Source organism: Dermochelys coriacea, chromosome 2 (assembly GCF_009764565.3).
Source record: "Dermochelys coriacea isolate rDerCor1 chromosome 2, rDerCor1.pri.v4, whole genome shotgun sequence".
Taxonomy (NCBI): domain Eukaryota; kingdom Metazoa; phylum Chordata; order Testudines; family Dermochelyidae; genus Dermochelys; species Dermochelys coriacea.
In genome coordinates, this window is record NC_050069.1 from 82541196 (window position 1) to 82563193 (window position 21998).

A 21998-nucleotide genomic window follows, 5' to 3' on the forward strand; every position below is an offset into this window, starting at 1 on the left:
CTCCAACACCATCGTCGGTCCCCTTTATCGTGGACTAGCTCCTAAAGTTGAAACAGCAAGACTTGTCTCATTCCTCAATAAAGGTTCACCTGGCTGCCATCTTAACTTTTCACCCAGGAGAGCATGGAGCCACCATCTTCACTAATGAAATGGTGCGGCAGTTCCTCAAGGGATTGGTCAGATTATATCCTCATATTCAGCAGCCACCCCCGCTTGGGACCTTAACTTGATACTTTCAAGGCTGGGGGGGGGGGGATGGAGGGGGAGGAGCTATTCGAGCCTCTAGCGACGTGCTCACTCCTCTACCTTTCCTATAAGGTTATTGCAACCAATAAGGCTACATAAGCCAAAAGGGGGTCCGAGGTCAAGGCTCACATCCGACCCTCCATATACCATTTTCTCCAAAGATAAGGTGCAACTGTGACCTCACTTGGCATTCTTCCTGAAGGTGATCTCGAATTTCCACACTAATCAACACCTATTCCTTCCAGTCTTTTTCACAAAACTCCATGCCAATAGCCGCAAGCAGAGTCTCCAGTCCCTAGATGTGCAGCATGCATTGGCCTTTTATATTGAACGAACTAAGCCATTTTGTAAGTTGAAACAGCTGTTTGTTGCTGTTGGCGTATCCGGCAAGAAGCAAACCGCATATTGGGCTGCATTAGTAGGAGCATTGTCAACAGATCAAGGGAAGTGATTATTTCCCCTCTATTCAGCACTGGTGAGACCACAACTGGAGTATTGCATCCAGTTTTGGGCCCCCCACTACAGAAAGGATGTGGACAAATTGGAGAGAGCCCAACGGAGGGCAACGAAAATGATCAGGGGGCTGGGGCACATGACTTACGAGGAGAGGCTGAGGGAACTGGGCTTGTTTTAGTCTGTAGAAAAGAGTAAGGGGGGATTTGATAGCAACCTTCAGCTACCTGAAGGTGAGTTCCAAAGAGGATGGCGCTCGGCCGTTCTCAGTTGTGCCAGATGAGCAATGGTCTCAAGTTGCAGTGCGGGAGGTCTAGGTTGGATATTGGGAAACACTATTTCACTAGGAGGGTGGTGAAGCACTGGAATGGGTTACTAGGGAGGTGATGGGATCTCCATCATTAGAGGTTTTTTACAACCCGGCTTGATAAAGCCCTGGCTGGGATGATTTAGTTGGTGTTGGTCCTGCTTTGAGCATGGGGTTGGCATAGATGACCTCCTGAGGTCTCTTCCAACCCTAATCTTCCATGATTCTAAGAAGGAACTGGCAAAGCGGCAGGGCCTTATATGTGGCGCCATGAAGATGCAATTCCAGGGGGCTCCAGAGCCAACCCGAAGGGTGCTGCTAGGAGAAAAACCTTCTGGCGAACTGTGCACACACCTAATTGGAATGGATATGAGCAACACATCTTGAAGAACAACAGTTATGAGAAGGTGAGTAACCGTTTTTTCTATGCACTAGGCATATTTCAATTTTTTTTAAACTTAGCTACAACACGGTCTTGTCCTAGCTGTAGAAGCCATCTCAATTCACTCTTCTGGATGAAGAATGTGCTCCTGAGCCAGTAATTGACAGGTCTGTGTTTTGGCCCCCCCAAACTTAAGCAGGCTGGAGACCATTTTAGAATCTGTGGCCCTCATTACTTAAAGTAATAAATGTTAGTCTTTTTAAGGTGCCACCAGACTCCTTGTTGTTTTTTCAATTGATAACATTCTTGCATTTTACACGTGAAAGTCCGTTATAATCTCGTTTGCATATTTACTATATACTGCTTTTAGAAATACGTTGAGGTCAGTTACTGAAGAAATGCCATTTTGATAAGTCTTTTCTCTTAAGCACATAAACCAAAAATAGCATTATGTATAATTCATCATAACATCCAGTGGTACAGCAGGGAAGGCCAGTAAATATTGGGTGTTATGTCAGATTCTAAAAGGAGCTCTGACCTACACGAGACAAATTTTTATAGTAAAACTGACATTTCTCATTTTAGTATGTCTTGACATTGGAGTGTATTAAATGGTGCTTATTGTAAATCTGAACTCTCTGCTGACAGAGGCTGACTCAGGCCTTGTTTACACAGGGTTGTCCAGAAAACTAACCTAAACTAACAGTGAGTGCATTTGAAATGCGTTAAATTGCATCAAACCCATGTGTGAACATCCTTGTTCAGAATTAAAGTGGCCTCAATTCAGGTTCACTTAATTCATTCTGGAAGTAAGTGAATAAAGTAAAATTTAATTGAGGCCACTTTAATGCTGAAAATCAGAATCCACATAGGGATTTAATGTGATTTAACTATCCACTTCATATTCACACCTTTCGTTCATTTGGATTAATTTTCCTGGATGTCCCCATGTAGACAAGGTCTCAGACTGAGCTCACAACATTTCCAGGTATCTCTAACCTCCCATACTGGGAAAACATGCAGAAACTACTAAGATTCATAAAAACAAAGTTAAATAGCAGCAGTGTGGCTTTTTATCCCAGAGTCAGATATTTAAATGTAGATTCCCCGAAACCTAGCTAGTGTGCTTGAACGGGAAAGAAGTATTGTGTGGGGACACAATTTTCCAAGGCTTAATGGTATCCTCTAGCAAGATGAATTATCCAGATAAGCTTTGGGTAACCATACAGACTTCAGGAGGCATATCTAAACTGAGTTCAAATTTGGAGGTTCTGCAATCACAAATTTAGTGTCTGCAGTGCAGAAACTGGCTAAACAGGTGTAAATTGTGGGGTGAAGGGTGATGTACCTTTTTCTGAAAGTCACAAGTAAGCAGGGAAACGTGGCCTGTAAATCACAAAGCAAAACTATCTTAGACTGGTAAAAACAAAACGTCAAGCTGGATTTTGGTAAAACTAAAACTGCCCTGATTTGGCTCATCTTTTCATGTAGTGCTTAATCTCTAGATCTGGTCGATGCATGGTTTTAACTATATCCTTCCAAACCGCTAGTGTGGTTGTGGTTATGCTGTTTAAAGATGCACATGGCACTGTACAGTTAGCTATAAACACCTTTTATAATGTAACTATATTCACACTGTTTTTAAACGTGTATAGTTAAATCAGTACAAAAATTATGTACACTAACCCCTTCATTTGTAGCTTTCATTAACTTGAAGAATTGATCTTTGGTTAACAGCTTCCTGCTTAGACAATATGTGGATTTCTTCCCCAAGCTAATATTTTTGTTGTTTGCCTTGGTGTTGGTCTAGTATTTGGTCTCAGTTTAATCCTTGTGCATTGTTGTGTGTTGCCACTTCTTTTATTCAGATGTATTTATTATCTGAATTCCCCTTTTTAGAAATTAGCACTCTTGTTCATCTGAGGCTGTCAGGGTTCACCTGCGTGTTCTAGCAGGGGAGTATCGTCCCTTGATTAATGTCTTGGTGACCTTCACCACGCCTGCTGTCAGTGTACTTTTGATATAACTGTCATATAGCTATAGTTCCATGGCCTAGAAGGGCCTCCTGCTGCCTGGTCAGTCCTCTGCTACTTCTGAATTTTGGCTTCCACAATGTGGACTGGCTTTCTTTTCAGCTAGTTAGAAATTCCCCTTCCTCTCTAATGATCAATCTGTTTGTGACAGAACATATAATATTCAAAGATTTTACAGAAGAGCACTAGAGCAGCTCCAAATCTGACTGCTGTAAGAGGGGGCTTACTGTATGAATACAAAGGATTAATTCAAAAGGGTTGACAACAGATACTCAGTAAAGAGGACAATAGCTTTCCATGCAAGCGGGAGAATAGTAGACCCATTTGGTTTGTCCCATCTCTGACCCCCTGTTGAGCTCAGCAGACTAGCTTAAGATGAATTCCAGTTTAACACAGGAGAACTAAAAGTCCTGGAAGCTGAGACAAAACTTTGTGGGTAGGGGGATAAAAGGAGAGGAGGTGAATGTTTGTGGAGAGTTGCTGACAAGAAGTGGCTTTCACAGACCCTGGAAGTTGGGGATCTGGAGTAAAGAAGGACTTGCCTAGAGTCTGTGCTGAGGGATAGCAAGCCTCCAAGTAAGATAGATAAGCATATTTTCTTTTATTCTTTTTCTGGTAAATAGACTTCTTCAAAGTATTGTCTATTTGGTCACTTTTTACCACTGGTCACAGGTTCCAAACCTAGTTAAGCCTACAGTATAATCCTGGCTGATAGATTGTGCCCTGGGCTACAGCCCCCTGTGGGAGAATCACAAGATTGCATCCTAGACAAGGTAAAGGCATGAGACCCTAGTACCTGAGGGGCTGTATTCAGACCAGAGAGGGGTCAAAGGTTAAGATAGCTTTGTAAGTGACCAACAGTGCAAACTATGTACATACGATAAGCAAGTCTACCTCTTCCTTTTCCTCTCTGGGGTCTTATGGCATATCACAAATGTATTGTATAGTGGAATGTACTGGAAACCATTTTTTATTTCAGAAGGTGGAGAAAGCTGTTCTAGATTTGGTTTTGACAAATGGGGAGAAACTGGTTGAGAATTTGAAAGTGGAAGGTAGCTTAGGTGAAAGATCATGGAATGGTGGTAATGGAAAACAGCACAATAAAGATAACGGGCTTCAAGAAGGAAGACTTTAGCAAACTCGGAGTTGATAAGCAAGATACCATGGGAATCAAGTCCAAGGTAAAAAAAAAAAGTTCAAGAGAGCTGGCACTTTTTCAAAGAGAGATTATTAAGGTCACAAGAGCAAACTATCCCACTGCATAGGAAAGATAAGAAGTATGGCAAAGACCCATCTGGCTTAACCAGGAGATCTTCAATGATCTGACACTCAAAAAAGAGTCCTACAAAAAATGAAAACTAGATCAAATTACAAAGGATTAATATAAACAAATACACTACAAGTATAGGGACAAAATTAGAAAAGCGAAGGCACAAAATACGATCAAACTAGCTAAAGATATAAAGGGTAACAAGAAAACATTCTATAAATACATTGGAAACAAGAGGAAGACCAAGGACAGGGTAGATCGGTTACTTAATGGGGGGGACAATTACAGAAAACGTGGAACTGGCAGAAGTGTCAAATTACTTTTTTTTTTTTTTTGTTTCCGTTTTCATCAAAAAAGCTAGTAGAAATTGGACATCTAACACAGTGAAAGCCAGTGAAAATGAGGTAGCAGCAGAGGCTAAAATAGAAAGAACAAGTTTAAAAATTACTTAGAGAAGTTAGATGTCTTCAAGTCACCAGGGCCTGATGAAATACATCCCTAGAATATTCAAGGAGCTGACTGAGGAGGAATCTGAGCCAATTTCGATTTATCTTCGAAAAGTCATGGAAGATAAGAGAGATGCCAGAGGACTGCAAAATGGACTATATTTGCCCAGCTATAAAAAGGGAACCCGAGGAATTAGGCGAATTAGTTTCACTTCAGTATCTGGAAAGATAATGGAACAAATAATTAAGCAATCAATTTGCAAACACCTATAATATAATGTGATAAGTAACAGCATGGATTCGTTAAGAACAAATAGCGTCAAACGAACCTAATAGCTTTCTTTGAGAGGGTAACAAGCCTTGTGGATAGAGGTAGTTATACTATATCTTGAGTAAGGGTTTTGAGACCGTCTCGCATGACCGTTTCATAAACAAACTAGGGAAATACAATCTAGATAGAGCTACCATAAGATGGGGTGCATAACTGGTTGGAAAACCATTCCCAGAGAGTAGCTATCAGTGGTTTGCAGTCAAGCTGGAAGGGCATATCGAGTGGAGTCCCTCGGGGATCAGTTCTGGGTCTGGTTCTGTTCAGTGTCTTAATCAATGATTTAGATAATGGCAGAGAGAGTACACTTATAAAGCTTGTGGACGATACCAAGCTGGGAGGGGTTGCAAGTGCTTTGGAGGATAGGATTAAAATTAAAAATGATCTGGACAAACTGGAGAAATGGTCTTAAGTAAACAGGATGAAATTCAATAAGGACAAATGCAAAGTACTCCATGTAGGAAGGAACAATCAGTTACACACAAAGTGGGAAGTGACTGCCTAGGAAGGAGTACTGCAAAAAGGGATCTGGGAGTCCAGTGGATCATAAGCTGACTACGAGTCAACAGTGTAAAGCTGTTGCCAAAAAAAAAAAGTAGGGCTGTCGATTGATCGCAGTTAACTCGTGTGATTAACTGAAAATTAATCATGATTAATTGCCGTTTTAATTGCACTGTTAAACAATAGAATACCAGTTGAAATTTATTACGTATTTTGGATGTTTTTCTACCTTTTCATATATGTAATTGAAATCGGTGTAGATTATTTTTGATAAATATTTGCACTGTAAAATGATAAACAAAAGAAATAGTATTTTTCAATTCACCTCATACAAGTTAGAACAAATACATTTAACACGTACTTCATGTGCAATCTGAGATGGGGAAGAACAAGAAATTTGTTAATTTAAAATGAAATTCTGAAATACCAACTTTATTAACTAGCACTAGTTTCTGGTTGGCTGAGCCAATAGCTTTAATGTGACACTGGCACTGAGTTTTAAACAAGACTTAAAATGGATTAACTTTAAGTAAAAACTGACATACTCTGTGTGTGTGTGTGTGTGTGTGTGTGTGTGTGTGTGTTAGGAAATATATTGAAACCCACTATCTTCTCTCCCCTTCCCCCTTGCCCCCCATCTCAAAAGACCCAGGATCCTTTAATCCATTTTCTAGGTATGGCGTATCAGCAGTTTTGAGGGACTAGTAGTTACCAGATGGATGCTGTCATCAGAACAAAGTAACCTACTTAGGTTTCAGAGTTTTGTATGAGGAAGAAGGTCTCTGTTAGTCTGTGAAGTCTACCATTGATGTTTATATTCATTAACATGTACCTGCTCTCTTGCAGATTCAGAATCTGAAAAATCATTAAGTGGATTTGAAACCGTAACAACGTACTCATTAGAGGACAGTGTGGAGTCCAACAATACAATAACCTCCAGCATGTCCGAAGAAAAGGTCTGTGGTGGAGGTGGAAAGGTCTGTGGTGGTGGTGGAGAGTCTCTGTCTAATGGCATCAAAAAACACAGGTAGGATGTTGCCTATTCTTTTTAAAGATATACTGTAAACTTTATTGCCATGTAGGCAAAAACCATGAGACTCCTGTGAAAGATAATTGTAGATATTTTTCCCTTGGGTATAACTGAAAAGCAGATAGTTGCTCTGTGCTTTTAATAAGGAATCCTTTCTCCTACATTAACAGACTATCACCATTTTGAAGTAAACTATTTAAATGCCATTCCATTTTAACTAGTAAGCAAGGGTACACTTTTTTTATATATAGATAGCAAATGCTTTAAAATGGACATGTTTTAACTCATTTTAAAAAGTCTTGTTGAAATCGATGCTAGCTCTTATTTCATCATGTATTTTTAATGATTTGTGCATCCTATTGCTTTTTTTAGTTTCCAGACACTCGATCTCCGTACTTGTATTAAGAATGAATGGCAATATTGCTAGCTTGACATCACAATAAACTGAAGTCTAAACACAATGGCTTTATTTTAAAACTTATGTACATTGTGTAGGTTCATTTTATGCTGTCCAATTAATCCATTTTTGTTTGTTCATGCCTTTGCTGGTAAAGGAGGACAATAGGGCCAGAGTTAATGAGATGTAATAGATACCACTATTCTCAAGTTTCAGTGCAGAGGCAATTTAACATGTACATCACAGTTCAGTCCCAACATTGACATGTTTTTAAAGTACCAATCTATAACTGCCCTTTTGGAAATAGGCAAGGTCACAATTACTAACAGATGGGATAATACTTCTTAAGGCAGGCATTAAAATAGCATTTCCCTCAAGTGCATTAAGAGGTACCTTAGTTACTTGACATCTGCATTTCACAGCTAAATCTCCGAGGCCATTTCAGTGCATGGTAATAGATTCATAGATACTAAGGTCAGAAGGGACCACTCTGATCATCTAGTCCGACCTCCTGCACAGCGCAGGCCACAGAATGTCACCCACCACTCCTATGAAAAACCTCACCCATGTCTGAGCTATTGAAGTCCTCAAATCATGGTTCAAAACTTCAAGGAGCAGAGAAGCCTCCCTCCAGTCAACCATGCCCCATGCTACAGAGGAAGGCGAAAAACCTCCAGGGCCTCTCCAATCTGCCCTGGAGGAAAATTCCTTCCCGACCCCAAATATGGCAATCAGCTAAACCCTGAGCATATGGGCAAGATTCACCAGCCAGATACCCAGGGAAGAATTTTCTATAGTAACTCAGATCCCATCCATCTAATATCCCATCTCAGGGGATTTGGCCTATTTACCCTGAATATTTAAAGATCAGTTACTTACCAAAATCCCATTATCCCATCATACCATCTCCTCCATAAACTTATCGAGTAGAATCTTAAAGCCAGATAGATCTTTTGCCCCCACTGCTTCCCTTGGAAGGTTATTCCAAAACTTCACTCCTCTGATGGTTAAAAACCTTCGTCTGATTTCAAGTCTAAACTTCCTGGTGGCCAGTTTATACCCATTTGTTCTTGTGTCCACATTGGTGTTGAGCTTAAATAATTCCTCTCCCTCTCCTATATTTATCCCTCTGATATATTTATAGAGAGCAATCATATCTCCCCTCAACCTTCTTTTAGTTAGGCTAAACAAGCCAAGCTCCTTAAGTCTCCTTTCATAAGACAAGTTTTCCATTCCTCGGATCATCCTAGTAGCCCTTCTCTGTACCTGCTCCAGTTTGAATTCATCCTTTTTAAACATGGGAGACCAGAACTGCACACAGTATTCTAGGTGAGGTCTCACCAGTGCCTTGTATAACGGTACTAAAACCTCCTTATCCCTACTGGAAATGCCTCTCCTGATGCATCCCAAAACCGCATTAGCTTTTTTCACAGCCATATCACATTGGCAGCTCATAGTCATCCTATGATCAACCAATACTCCAAGGTCCTTCTCCTCTTCCGTTACTTCTAATTGATGCGTCCCCAGCTTATAACTAAAATTCTTGTTATTAATCCCTAAATGCATAACCTTACACTTCTCACTATTAAATTTCATCCTATTACTATTACTCCAGTTTACAAGGTCATCCAGATCCTCCTGTATAATATCCCGATCCTTCTCCGAATTGGCAATACCTCCCAGCTTTGTATCGTCTGCAAACTTTATTAGCACATCCCACTTTTTGTGCCAAGGTCAGTAACAAAAAGATTAAATAAGATTGGTCCCAAAACCGATCCCTGAGGAACTCCACTGGTAACCTCCCTCCAACCTGACAGTTCGCCTTTCAGTAGGACCCGTTGCAGTCTCCCCTTTAACCAATTCCTTATCCACCTTCTGATGTTCATATTGATCCCCATCTTCTCCAATTTAACTAATAATTCCCCATGTGGCACGGTATCAAATGCCTTACTGAAATCTAGGTAAATTAGATCCACTGCATTTCCTTTATCTAAAAAATCTGTTACTTTTTCAAAAAAGGAGATTAGGTTGGTTTGGCACGATCTACCTTTTGTAAAACCATGTTGTATTTTGTCCCATTTACCATTGACTTCAATGTCCTTAACTAATTTCTCCTTCAAAATTTTTTCCAGGACCTTGCATACTACAGATGTCAAACTAACTGGCCTGTAGTTACCTGGATCACTTTTTTTTCCTTTCTTAAAAATAGGAACTATATTAGCAATTCTCCAATCATTCGGTACTATTCCTGAGTTTACAGATTCATTAAAAATTCTTGCTAATGGGCTTGCAATTTCAGGTGCCAATTCCTTTAATATTCTTGGATGAAGATTATCTGGGCCCCCCGATTTAGTCCCATTAAGCTGTTTCAGTTTCTTTTCTACCTCAGATATGGTAATATCTACCTCTATATCCTCCTTCCCATTTGTCATGCTACCATTATCCCCAAGATCCTCTTTAGCCTTATTAAAGACTGAGGCAAAGTATTTGTTTAGATATTGGGCCATGCCTAGATTATCTTTAACCTCCGCTCCATCCTCAGTGTTAAGCGGCCCCACTTCTTCCTTCTTAGTTTTCTTCTTATTTATATGGCTATAGAACCTTTTACTATTGGTTTTAATTCCCTTTGCAAGGTCCAACTCTACTCGACTTTTAGCCTCTCTGACTTTATCCCTACATCTTCTGACCTCAATTAGGTAGGTTTCCTTGCTGATCCCTCCCATCTTCCACTCCCTGTATGCTTTCTGCTTCTTCATAATCACCTCTCTAAGATGCTTGCTCATCCAGCTTGGTCTACAACTCCTGCCTAGGAATTTTTTCCCCTTTCTTGGGATACAGGCTTCCGATAGCTTCTGCAGTTTTGATTTAAAGTAATCCCAGGCCTCAACTGCCTTTAGATCCATAAGTTCTTCAGTCCAATCCACTTCCCTAACTAATTGCCTTAATTTTTGAAAGTCGGCCCTTTTGAAATCAAAAACCCTAGTTGCAGATTTATTTTTGTTAATCCTTCCATTTAGTTTGAACTGAATTAGCTCATGATCACTTGAGCCAAGATTGTCCCCTACAACCATTTCTTCTATGAGGTCCTCGCTACTCAACAAAATTAAATCTAAAATGGTATCCCCTCTAGTCGGTTCAGCAACTACTTGTTGAAGGAATCCATCAGCTATCGCATCTAGGAAAATCTGAGCCCTATTATTATTACTAGCACTGGTCCTCCAGTCTATATCTGGGAAGTTAAAGTCTCCCATGATCACGCAGTTTCCATTAGTATTTACTTTATTAAAGACATCAAAAAGGGCTCTATCCATAACCAAATTAGATCCCGGAGGTCTATAGCACACCCCAAGCACTATCATAGGAGAGGCTTTACTAGTTTTCTTCCCCAATGTAATTTTTGCCCAGACAGACTGTCTTATCCATTGCATTGCTTCTTATTTCTTTACATTCTAACTCATCGTTGATATACAATGCTACTCCACCCCCTTTACCTTTGTTTCTGTCTTTCCTAAACAGCACATACCCTTCAATACCTGTAGTCCAGTCATGACTACTATTCCACCCTGTTTCTGTTATCCCTATAATATCTGGTTTCACTTCCTGCACCAGTAGCTCTAGTTCCTCCATTTTGTTACCTAGACTCCTCGCATTGGTGTATAAACATCTTAATTTTTGCTGTTTGGCCTCGCTCACATTTTGTACCCTATTAGGCACAGTCATTCTACAGCCATTATAACCTATTAGACTAGTATCCACACCGCCCTCGCTCCTTATATACATTCTCCTACCCATGGCTGTATCCTTTCTTACTTCATCTTCTTCCCTCTCAATGCTAAAATCTGGCGTGGAGATTTTCCGGACATCTCCCATCCATCTCCCCCCAATTCCTAGTTTAAAGCTCTCTTTATCAGTTGTGCCAGCCTCGATCCTAGAAGTCTATTTCCTTCCCTACTCAGATGAAGTCCATCCCGAGAGAACTGACCTCTGTCCGTGAATGCCTCCCAGTGGCCATACATCCCAAAGCCCTCCTTATAGCACCACTGCCTAAGCCATCTGTTGACAGTCATAATCTTGTCACACCTTTGTTGCCCTTCTCTAGGAACAGGAAGGATCCCGCTAAAGATCACCTGAGCCTCAATTTCCTTAAGCGTCTTCCCCAGCCTAGCATAGTCTCCCTTGATACTTTCCAGCGAGAATCTGGCTGTATCATTTGTTCCCACATGAAGGATAATTAGGGGATTCTTTCCCGCTCCCTTGAGGATCCTTTTCAACCTCAGGTCTACATCCCTTATCTTAGCACCCGGAAGACAGCACACCCTTCTATTCTCAGGATCAGCTCTAGTTACAGGCCTGTCTATTCTTCTCAATAAAGAGTCCCCGATCACATAGACCTGCCTTTTCCTGGTGACAGTGCTATTCTCCAGTCTCTCCCCTGTTCCCTCTGGCTGCAAGTTCTTTCCATTCCTATTTTCCCTTACAATTCTCTTCAACCCATCCTGTATCCTCCTGGGGCTCATATTTGGTGTAGTCTCCCTTGACTCTTCCCCTTTTTCTATAGGGCTAGCCTCTCTTCTCTTCTTCCTTACCCTTCCACCTTCAGCGACTACCTGCTGAGCCCCTTCTTCATTTTCCAACTCTGCAAACCTGTTCCTAAGCTCTATTTCTCCTTCAATGTAATGTAGGAGACTTGATGTCAGGTTCCACCTCTGAACATCAGTGCCTCCCAAACCAAGCAAAGAAAAGGAGTGATGGGTACTAGGGTCAGGCAAAGATGCTGACATACTATGTTGTTCCTTTAAGACCCCTTAATGATACTACTTTTTGTTTATTATTGGTGGTTTCTTCTCTATGCCTTCAGGTGACAGGTGAAAGTCCTGTGGTAGCAGCTGGAGGGAGGGAGGAAAATGCTAGGTGAAAGTGGATGTTTCAGAATGGAGACTTGTAATCCCCCTTTGTTGCCTGAGAAATTGGGAAGGGAGGGAGAGGACCGTTAAGACCCTCTGTAAGAATGACAGCTGCATTTGTTTGCTATAGTATATAAATACAATCTGCTGGAAAAGTTTACACAAAAGCCAGTTTTCTCAAAGTATAGGAAACAATAGCTTGGCTAGTTTCCACAAATTTTGTTATAAAATTATGTTGTCAGAATTGTAAACAAGAGGTGACTAGAGCCTCTAAGCTCCATTATTCATTCTTCAGTCCCCTGACACTACTCCGCTTTCCTTCTACAAATGTCTCATTAAACTTTTTGATCACTAGGCTCCCTTTCCATCCCTTAGCTGCATGTCTTGCCCTGTATCCTTTAATGTTTAGTGCTCTTCATAAAACTGGTATAGCTGCAACCATTTTTGTAACAATTTCTAATTTGCTGTGGCACATTGCTTGAAGAAAGGCTCAGATAGTGAATATATCTTGTATATTGCATAGTGACATCAGCTCTTTACCTGGAATCTTGGCAACGCTTTGGGATTTGGTGTCTGCAAATATAGTGATGCAAATAGGTTTCCCCACAGAGCTCTGCGAATCTAAACTTTTGCCTCAAAGAGAACTTTTCATGGGGGAAGAAGTTGTTCAGTGTTTTGATCTGTCTTTGGATTCTTGGTCAATGCTAATGCGTTTAGCTGCGTGACATAATTACACCACAACTGAACTGCAGTTCTGCTCATATTATGTAACTGGACCTGTAGGCACACTTTTTCACAAAATGTTGTTTAGATGCAGACTACTTGGATGCTTATTTTAGAATATATCCTTTAGATGCAGTCTGTCCTCAAAGTGCAAAAACTTGGATGGTGATCACCATCCAACACACACAGCTTAGAATGTTTTGAGGAGATATATGTCGAACCTAATAACCTCTGTTAGCTTCACTTCTCTTTAAATGTGCAAGAGGAGAACTCCTGAATTGGGCTCTAAAAGGAGTAAACAGATTCATCTTCATAGTTTGACATAACTGCTGGCACTGTTACTTATTTGATTTCCTTTATGTTGGACACTGTTCAGACAAGAGTATCTCAATGGCCTAGATTTTTTTTAATACAGTATTTTAATGCTTGCTTGCTTTGTTTTGCCTTTCAACTTAAGTTTTGCTGGAGATCCTTGAACAAATGTTGCATATCCAGCTTGCTAACACTTTTACTAGCCCATTCTCCAGTGTTTGCTGTCAAAAGCATTCTGGGCCATCATCTGCCTTTATTTCAGTATTAGAGCAATACGAATAAATTTGGTGAGCCAAGGAAATGGAAAAACAAAGCTAGTTGGTATGAGGAGTATTCCTTGTTGTTGTGATCACTTTTGTTAATATGACTAATCTGATTGTATTGAGGAGTAACTGTTGGAAAACACTCCGGTGTTGTGCTCCAGCTGTTGAAATTCTCATTGTCATTGACTCCTACTAGAAAGGTGGTAGCATATAACTTGAAAATATCAAAGGAAACATTTGAATGCATATGATGAAGTGAGCTGTACCTCACAAAAACTTATGCTCAAATTTTAGTCTCTAAGGTGCCACAAGTACTCTTAATCTTTGTATTTGTAAAAAAAAAAAAAAAAAACACAGCTGCTACTCTGAAACCAAAGATAACATTGAATGTGCTGCTAATTTGCTATATGATGCTACTCAGTGACATTGCATCCATCTGATCTGCATATGGGTGATGTAGCTAATACTGATACAGAGCATAGGATACTGCTCAGTAATTGGAATTGGGAACTTAATGAGGTGTGGTGCCAGTTTGATCTATGAGTGGACTTCATCAAGCTAAAACATGTTCAAAGTCTCTTTCACTTGTTTCAACCCAGAAGATTGAAAAACAGCAAAAAGAATGGTACTCAAATATGACTAGCCTGGAAATGTTCATCGTCTAATCTGTCACTTAAACTTAAAGGGACAGTTTGAAATCAAGCAAATTTAAAAAAAAAAAAAAAAAAAAGTGAAAAGTGACTTGTTACAGCTGCCACTGAGCTTCCCTGACATGTTGTTTTTTTTTCTCATGATTAAAAACATTTGGTGTTTTGGTTTTTTTTTTTTTTGGTTTTTTTTCCATGGGTCTTTCTCACACACACATGAGAGAAAATTTGTCTATGGGGAGACTGACTCTAACAGTGTCAAATGCATAAAGTAAACAAGCTGAAAAAATAAATTTACTGAAACTACAATATTAATCTTTTGTTTTACCTACTAGTAATGCTTTTCAGACAGAAGTGATTTTTTTTTTTTGAGGAGTGACCCTTTAAAGTCATGCCACTATCATTGTTGCTAGTTACTCTTTACAGTAGAACAAATATTTTCATTATGCAAAGCTAAAGTTAACTTTCATAAACTTTCTTAATCTGTTTGCCTTCTATAAATGACTTCTGAAATGAAATCTGCTTAGAGATACTGAAGGTAAACTTCTAGTTTACAACCCTTCTCTTATTTACTGGGACACTGTCAATATGAGTAGGCCTAATATTTGACTATCTTTAATTTTCCATATCTCTAGATCTGTAATTTTTAGCCCCTGAAAGAACATTTTGATTCATTCAAAATTGGTATTGTAGCAACAAAATAAATATGAGCACATTATGGAAAAAAGAGCAGACATCACTTTCAAATTTAGCTGATATAATTATAAGCAATGAAGGACATTGGCTTAATACATGAAAGATTACTTTCACACACAAGAATAATTTTTTTCTAGCTTGGTGATTTGTATACGAGGGTGGGCTTAAGAGTAATATTTGGGTACTTTTATTAAAAACAATCCCTTGCCGATTACATGTTGCTAGCAGCCAGCCTCTCTTAAACCCATCCTCCTATATAAATCGGCAAGCTAGAAAAATATATTCATAGCTTTCTATGCAGAAGTGCTCATTGCTAAATAATACATACACTTCACAAATTGCCTCAGTTGCAGTCTATTCTTTAATTAAATACTACAAATAGATCAAATTTAACTACGTGGTGGACACTGTACTCTTCTGGACACACACACACAAAAGCATCAACAAAGGAAATGTTTACACTTAGTCTTCAGGACGACCAGTTCACTTTATTTCAGATTACTGAAATTTAGAGTAGCAGATCTATTAAAATATAAGGATCTGAGATTTCTTTCATGTTTGATCCAAAAGGAGCTTTCCATTAGTTACCAATTTCCTCTTTCACTGAACTCCCACACTTCAAAAGATGAGTATATGTTGCTGGACAGTTGTGGAAAATTAGTACAAAACTTAATTTGTTTTCCACAGATTCCTATATACTGTAGGAGGCAATATATTTGTAAAAGACTGGGCATTTCTTGCTTTAAGCAGATTTTGTTCAATATCTTTTCATGCATGTGGAACACCTGGTTTTGAGAACAGTATTTCACATTTTGAAAATTTTAAGTATCTGCCCTTGTGCGGCTTTTCTGTTATGGAAGTGTCAATGAAAGATTCATGCAAAAGAGAGAGGTAAGTGACCCAACAAATGAAGTTTCATAGAAATGAATGCTTTTGCCATTGCCAAGGAAGATGATTCACTTAAACCTCTACCAAAGAACAAAAAAATTGCTGCACTTAAGATTTCTGAAAACACTTAATTCCTTAATTTGGGGGAAAGGGAGAACCTTTTTGTTCAGGAGCATGGCATGTGCTTGATTATTTGGCCAAAGTAAACATAAATTTGTGACTTGAGAGATTGTAGAGTGAAATGTTGTGGTAGTGTTAGCACTAGGTGGTTTGAGAGTGCCTTGGATAAGATTTCTGATTTGTTATCTTCCTGATATGGGTAATTGTTTCATGGTACCAGGCTTCTGATTGGGATTATCTGGACTAAGGTCCCTTTTACATAGGACATAAAACTTGTGCTTAATTTTCATGTTTAGCTGGCTGTTGTTGATGTGGTCTTAGCAGCTTAAAGAACTAGGCTTTCGCCCCTGTGAAGATCTAGGTTAAGCCCACGTGACCCACCAGGCACCAAACCATGCTAAAGCCATTTGGTCTAAAACTACATATAAACCTTGCTTAAGCATGTATGTTAGCCCTGTCTGTCTAATAAAAGTTGTACATTCATCTGTTCCATTACTTTTCTGTTCTATCCGTGACTGTTTTCCAGTCCAGATAATAAACGTCATTTATTGGCTAAATATAACTTTTTAATTAGTCTTTTTGCTAATAACACTACAAAACTGAAACCTGTTCACATATAACTGGATTATCTTCAGCTTCTTTCATGAATATACATTTTCAAAGTAGAGGCAGATTTTACCAGCATGGTGACGGCACCATATTTAAGCACTGTTCTGGAAACTGATGTACAAAATTCTTTCCACTCCTTTAACACCAGCATTTGATAGATTTGTTTGTTTGAACTATTGCTTTCTTTAGAGAAACAATTTTCTTCGACTAAAACAACTAAGGTTTAGGGTATTTACGTCATATTGCGTGTGTCCTCTAGGGACACTGATTGAAAGTCACCTAACAATTTTTTAATGAAAGCTCCCAAAAGTTATCGTACATAAAGAACTTGTGTAGGCCTGTTTTTATCAATAAGTCAATTCTGAACGCCTAAAAACTAGAACAATATTAATACATTCTGCAGCCTTGTTAACAACTGAGATTATTTTGATAAGAGATGAATAAAATAAATGTGGTTTGCTTTTTTTCCCCCCTCTAGAACAAGCTTGCCATCTCCAATGTTTTCCAGGAATGATTTTAGTATTTGGAGTATCTTAAGAAAATGTATTGGAATGGTAGGTAAAATATACAAGTTGTGATACAGAAATTAGTGATAAGTTATGGATGTAGCTCTCTCTAAAGAGGACCAAAATCTGAACTGAGAATTTTTTTTTAACTTGTTGATTATACTGTGCTCACAACCAGAAAGACCAAGGGTGATTCCAAGAGCTAATATATTCAATAGAGCAAAGGCATTTTCTCTTATTAGTCCTCCGAGGATCCTGTACCATCCAGAGCTCTCCCCAATCTCCTTTTATACTTGTAGTAGAAAACCTTCCATTTTCACCACAGTACTTCAGATGGGTTAGTGTCTAGGTCTGTTTAATCAAATCTGGGAAGCTCAGTGACGGGTCAGCCTGGATCATTCTACGAGATAAAGGTACAACACAATCCCGTGGTTGGAAATTGAAGCTTGATAAATGTAGACTAGAACTAAGGCTCGTCTTCACTATCGGGGAGATCGACGCTGCTGCAACCAATGCAGTGGGTGTCAATTTAGTGGGTGTAATGAAAACCCACTAAACTGACAGCAGAGTGCTCTCCGGTCAACTCCAGCTCCCAGGGAAGAGTAAGGTAAGTTGACGGGAGAGTATCTCCCATTAACACAGCGCAGTGAAGACATTGGGGTAAGTCGACCTAAGCTACATTGACTCCAGCTATATTATTCACTTACCTGGAGTAGCGTAACTGAGGTCGACTTACCCCCATAGTGAAGACAAGCCCCAAGTCACAAATATTTAATATACATTCAGAAAAGTTCTTTGGCCTCTGTTATACAAGAAGTCAGACTAGATGATCAGTGGTCCCTTCTGGCCTTATCTATGAATTTTAAGCCTGCTCCCAGTTAATGGTTAATTGGGAAGGCTGCTTTTCTTTCCATTATGAAACCCCACCATGTAGGCAGGTTCATCTTGGCCACAGTGATTAGGTTTCACTCTATAAAGTGCAATGTGCCAAGCTGAAAGTTACACAGTTGCCTTACTAAGAGAATCTGCATAGCCACAAGGTGAAAGCACTTTCTGGGAGTAAGTTTTTCCTGTGTATCAGAATTACATTAACTTCAAAAACTTGTTCCCCTTCCACTGCAATCAGAAAACAGACACAATATGCAAGAAACCTACTGAAAGTGCATACACGAGATAAGATTGCTCAGGAATGTTGTTTTGAACTCCGGAGCACATGGACTTTCACAGAAGCCTTTCAACTTAGGAAGCACTATGATTCTTATTAGATAAGTGCAACCTTAAAGCTATACAAACGGAGCTTGGCAGCAGGTCTGGCTTGCTCTGCAACGTAGCTCCTCTGTGCTGTTCACAGAAAGACACCTGAAAAGGCTTCTGTGTAATCTGGAAGAAGGAACCAGTTAAAATGAAGCCAGTGCTTTCTTAGGCTTAAACTCTGCTCTGGCATATGGCTGACAAAGATCTTTGAGACATCTGTTTGTACTGGTCCTAGATAGGCAGATTTCTCCCTATTCTGTGTTTCCCAAAGAGTAGGAACACCATACTGGAAATAAGTGGCGAATAAGATTCAGAGGAAATTGAAGAGCAGAAAAAACTACATTTGGGGAATAAATGACCATGTACTAAAATGTTACAACACTAAAGGTTTATATTTAAATCTGTCAAAGTATAGGTCTTCTGACTTTTTTTACTCTATTCTTTCTATTTTTATTAGACTTAAATACTCTTTGCCAATTTCTTATTTCCATACTTAATGAGACCCACTCTTATTTGTGAAACTTTGTTTACTACTAAGTCTTATCTAGAATACCACCTTGGAGAGAGAGGGATTTTAACTTGGATGTTAAGTTTACTTTTGTAGCAATTGAGCAAAATTTTATTGTATGTTTATAAATTAATTATTTAATTTTTAAAATTTTTAAAAGCTTGACTAGTTTAGAAATCATTAGAACTTGGAAGATATTCCTGATTCATTTGGGCCCAAATTTAAACTAAATTTTTAGGTTGTATTCATTTTCATGCTGGTTGCCTCAAAACATGTTTGTTTGTTTTTGTTCGGTCGGTCAGTCATTTCTTAGGCCTTGTCTATACTGCCACTTTACAGCTCTGCAACTTTCTCGCTCAGGGGTGTGAAAAAACACACCCCTGAGCGCTACAAGTTTCAGTGCTGTAAAGTGGCAGTATAGACCAGGGGTTCTCAAACTGGGGGTCGGGACCCCTCAGGGGGTCACGAGATTGTTACATGGGGGGGTTGCCAGCTGTCAGACTCCACCCCAAACCCCACTTTGCCTACAGCATTTATAATGGTGTTAAATAAATTAAAAACACTTTTTTAATATATAAGGGGGGGGGTCGCACTCAGAGGCTTGCTATGTGAAAGGGGTCACCAGTATAAAAGTTTGAAAACCACTGGTGTAGACAATGCACCAGTGCTGAGAGCCGCACACCCAGCACTGGTAGCTACTCCCCTTGTGGGGATGGTTTTTTGTTGTGTTTTTTTACAGAGCTGGGAGAGCACTGGTGCCGCCACTACGCAGCCACATTAAAGCGCTGCCAGTGAAGACATACCCTTAGGTTGCTATTGGAACTGTCTCAAGTTAAAAACAAAAAACCTTTAGATGTTAATTTGCATAGGTTAATTAATATAACATCTTTTGGCAGCTAACATGAAGATTATCTAGCACAACCATTATACAGATCCATTAGTGAAAGTAAACCCCTTTCTTCTTGCTGAAACTTGACTGCATCCTCTCAGAATTGTACTAAGAATGAGTCTTAGATTGTCGTTCTACAGTGCTATTGAATTAAAGCAAAGTTAAATAAATCCCTTAATTTTTTAACCCTCTAGTGGAGTTTTGTAGTTTGATGGAGTATCTAATCATACCAGTCTGCCCAACTGATGTAACGAATGATGTAAAATAAATATTGTCTGAACTGGAGATTAAATATTCCAGATTCATTAGGTTGGTCAGTTTTTAAGGCAAGAATGTATAGTTTTCTTTCAAGACTTTACATAACTTATTCATATTACACACCATACCTTATTAGCCTTTTTAACCTGGAGATGTTTGATAGAGCAAGTATGGTTTATTTCAGAAGCTTACTCCTATTGCTTCTCACGCCCGCCATCCTCCTCCCCCCAAGGTTACCTGTTTCACTAATCAGATGGCCTGTGCCTATTCTAAAAATAGTGTTTCTGAATCTTGGTATTCTCTTTTGAAAGACTTTGAAGTCCTGAAAATCCCCTCTTCTTTGCCCACCATCTTCCTAATCCTCCTCCCCATTAGGGACTTAGATACACTTCTCTCTTTAGCCATCTTCACCAATGCAATGGAGAGGCTTAGCTTGAGATGTGGGTCTCTCTTTCAGAAGTTGTTGGCCAGGTCAAGGGATGTTCCACTGCCACTAGGCTAGCCCGACTTATCTCTGTAATAAGGCAATTAAATTCTTGTTACTTAGTTCATTGTGTTTAATCTCTTCAGTTTTAACACAAATTTCTATCCTGTGTCAGGAGCTGTCCAAGATCACTATGCCGGTTATTTTCAATGAGCCGCTGAGCTTCTTACAGCGACTTACAGAATATATGGAACATACGTACCTCATCCACCAGGCCAGTTCGCTTTCTGGCACAGTTGAAAGGATGCAGGTACTTTACTCTGTAGTAGTGTCTTAAAATGCTTGTGGTGGTTTGTTTGAACAGGTTGGACTGTGGTACAAATTCTTTCAGCTAAGAACATAAGAACGGCCATACGGGGTCAGATCAATGATCCATCTAGCTCATGTCCTGTCTCTAACAGTGGCCAGTGCCACGTGCTTCAGAGGCAATGAACAGAATGGCAATTCTGATTGATCCATCTCCTGTCATCCAGACCCAGTTTCTGCAGTCAGAGGTTTAAGGACACCCAAAGCATGATGTTTCATCCCTGACCATCTTGGCTGTTTCTCTTTTTGAACCCTGTTGTACTTTTTGCCTTCACAACATCCATCGGCAATGAGTTCTAAAGGCTGACTGTGCATTGTGTGAAGAAGTTGCATAATTTTGTTTTAAATCTACTGCCTGTTAAACCATTCTGTTGGAGAGGAGAGAGGCTGTAATCTGCTGCACATGGAACTGCTTTACTAGTTCTGTTAGCTAGGGCTGCTCAGTTAACTCAATGTGTGTTCAATTTTTAAAGGCTTTAATATTTCTTAGCTTTTTGCAAAACTATTATGGTGTGTTGCACTCTTTTAAAAAAAAAAAAAAAAAAAAAAAAAACTTGCCAGGCCCATCTAGGAGGCAATTTTTATGCCAAAGACAGAATAAATTTAACAGAGAAAGATGAAGTGCAATAGAAGAATTTTATATTTAAAGTAGAAGTATCAAAGGGAACTCCAAAAGGTGAATGATGTATGTTAATATTCTGTTGAACAGTGTGTAGCTGCATTTGCTGTGTCCGCTGTTGCCTCACAGTGGGAACGTACAGGAAAACCGTTCAACCCACTTCTTGGAGAGACGTACGAATTAGTCAGGTAACAAATAGAAACTGCATTTAAGACCAAAGTGGTGTTAAGGAATTTGTGGGTTTATGTAAACACATTGTATGGCTTGTGAATTGCTTTGTGTGTTTTGAAAATGGGCTGCATTTTAGGAGCAACTATTACAAGTGTTCACAGTGCAGGTTGTCAGCGTTTCTGTTACTTCCTCTTTATGGGAGTCTAACTTGCCTGTAAAAATTACTCTGGGTTGAAAAATTGTGAAAGTGTCTGTCTTTTTTTACTTGAAATCAGCCTTAATGTAATCTAAGTGATCAGAAAAATATCAGGTTTTTTTAGTGTATAAACCTAGGTTTCAGATCTATACTAAAAAAACCCCCAAAAAACGACTTACCATGTAAACACACATTGCCTGAAAAGCAATTTGTCTGTTGTGCAAATGTCCTTAAACTGTTACACAAACTTAG

General features: G+C 39.3%; 1 protein-coding gene across 9 annotated transcripts in view; it reads left to right on the top strand.

The window, feature by feature from the left end:
* Nucleotides 1–21998, top strand: part of OSBPL1A (oxysterol binding protein like 1A) — a 158366-nt gene that overhangs the window by 114536 nt on the left and 21832 nt on the right. For 8 of the 9 annotated variants that reach the window (XM_038390999.2, XM_038390998.2, XM_038391002.2 and 5 more), the window contains 4 exons: nt 6813–6993; nt 17034–17109; nt 20570–20704; nt 21470–21567. In XM_038390999.2, the coding sequence (XP_038246927.1) occupies nt 6813–6993; nt 17034–17109; nt 20570–20704; nt 21470–21567 (490 nt within the window). The remainder of the gene's footprint in view (nt 1–6812; nt 6994–17033; nt 17110–20569; nt 20705–21469; nt 21568–21998) is intronic. The other variant, XM_043507971.1, reaches the window with a different exon arrangement.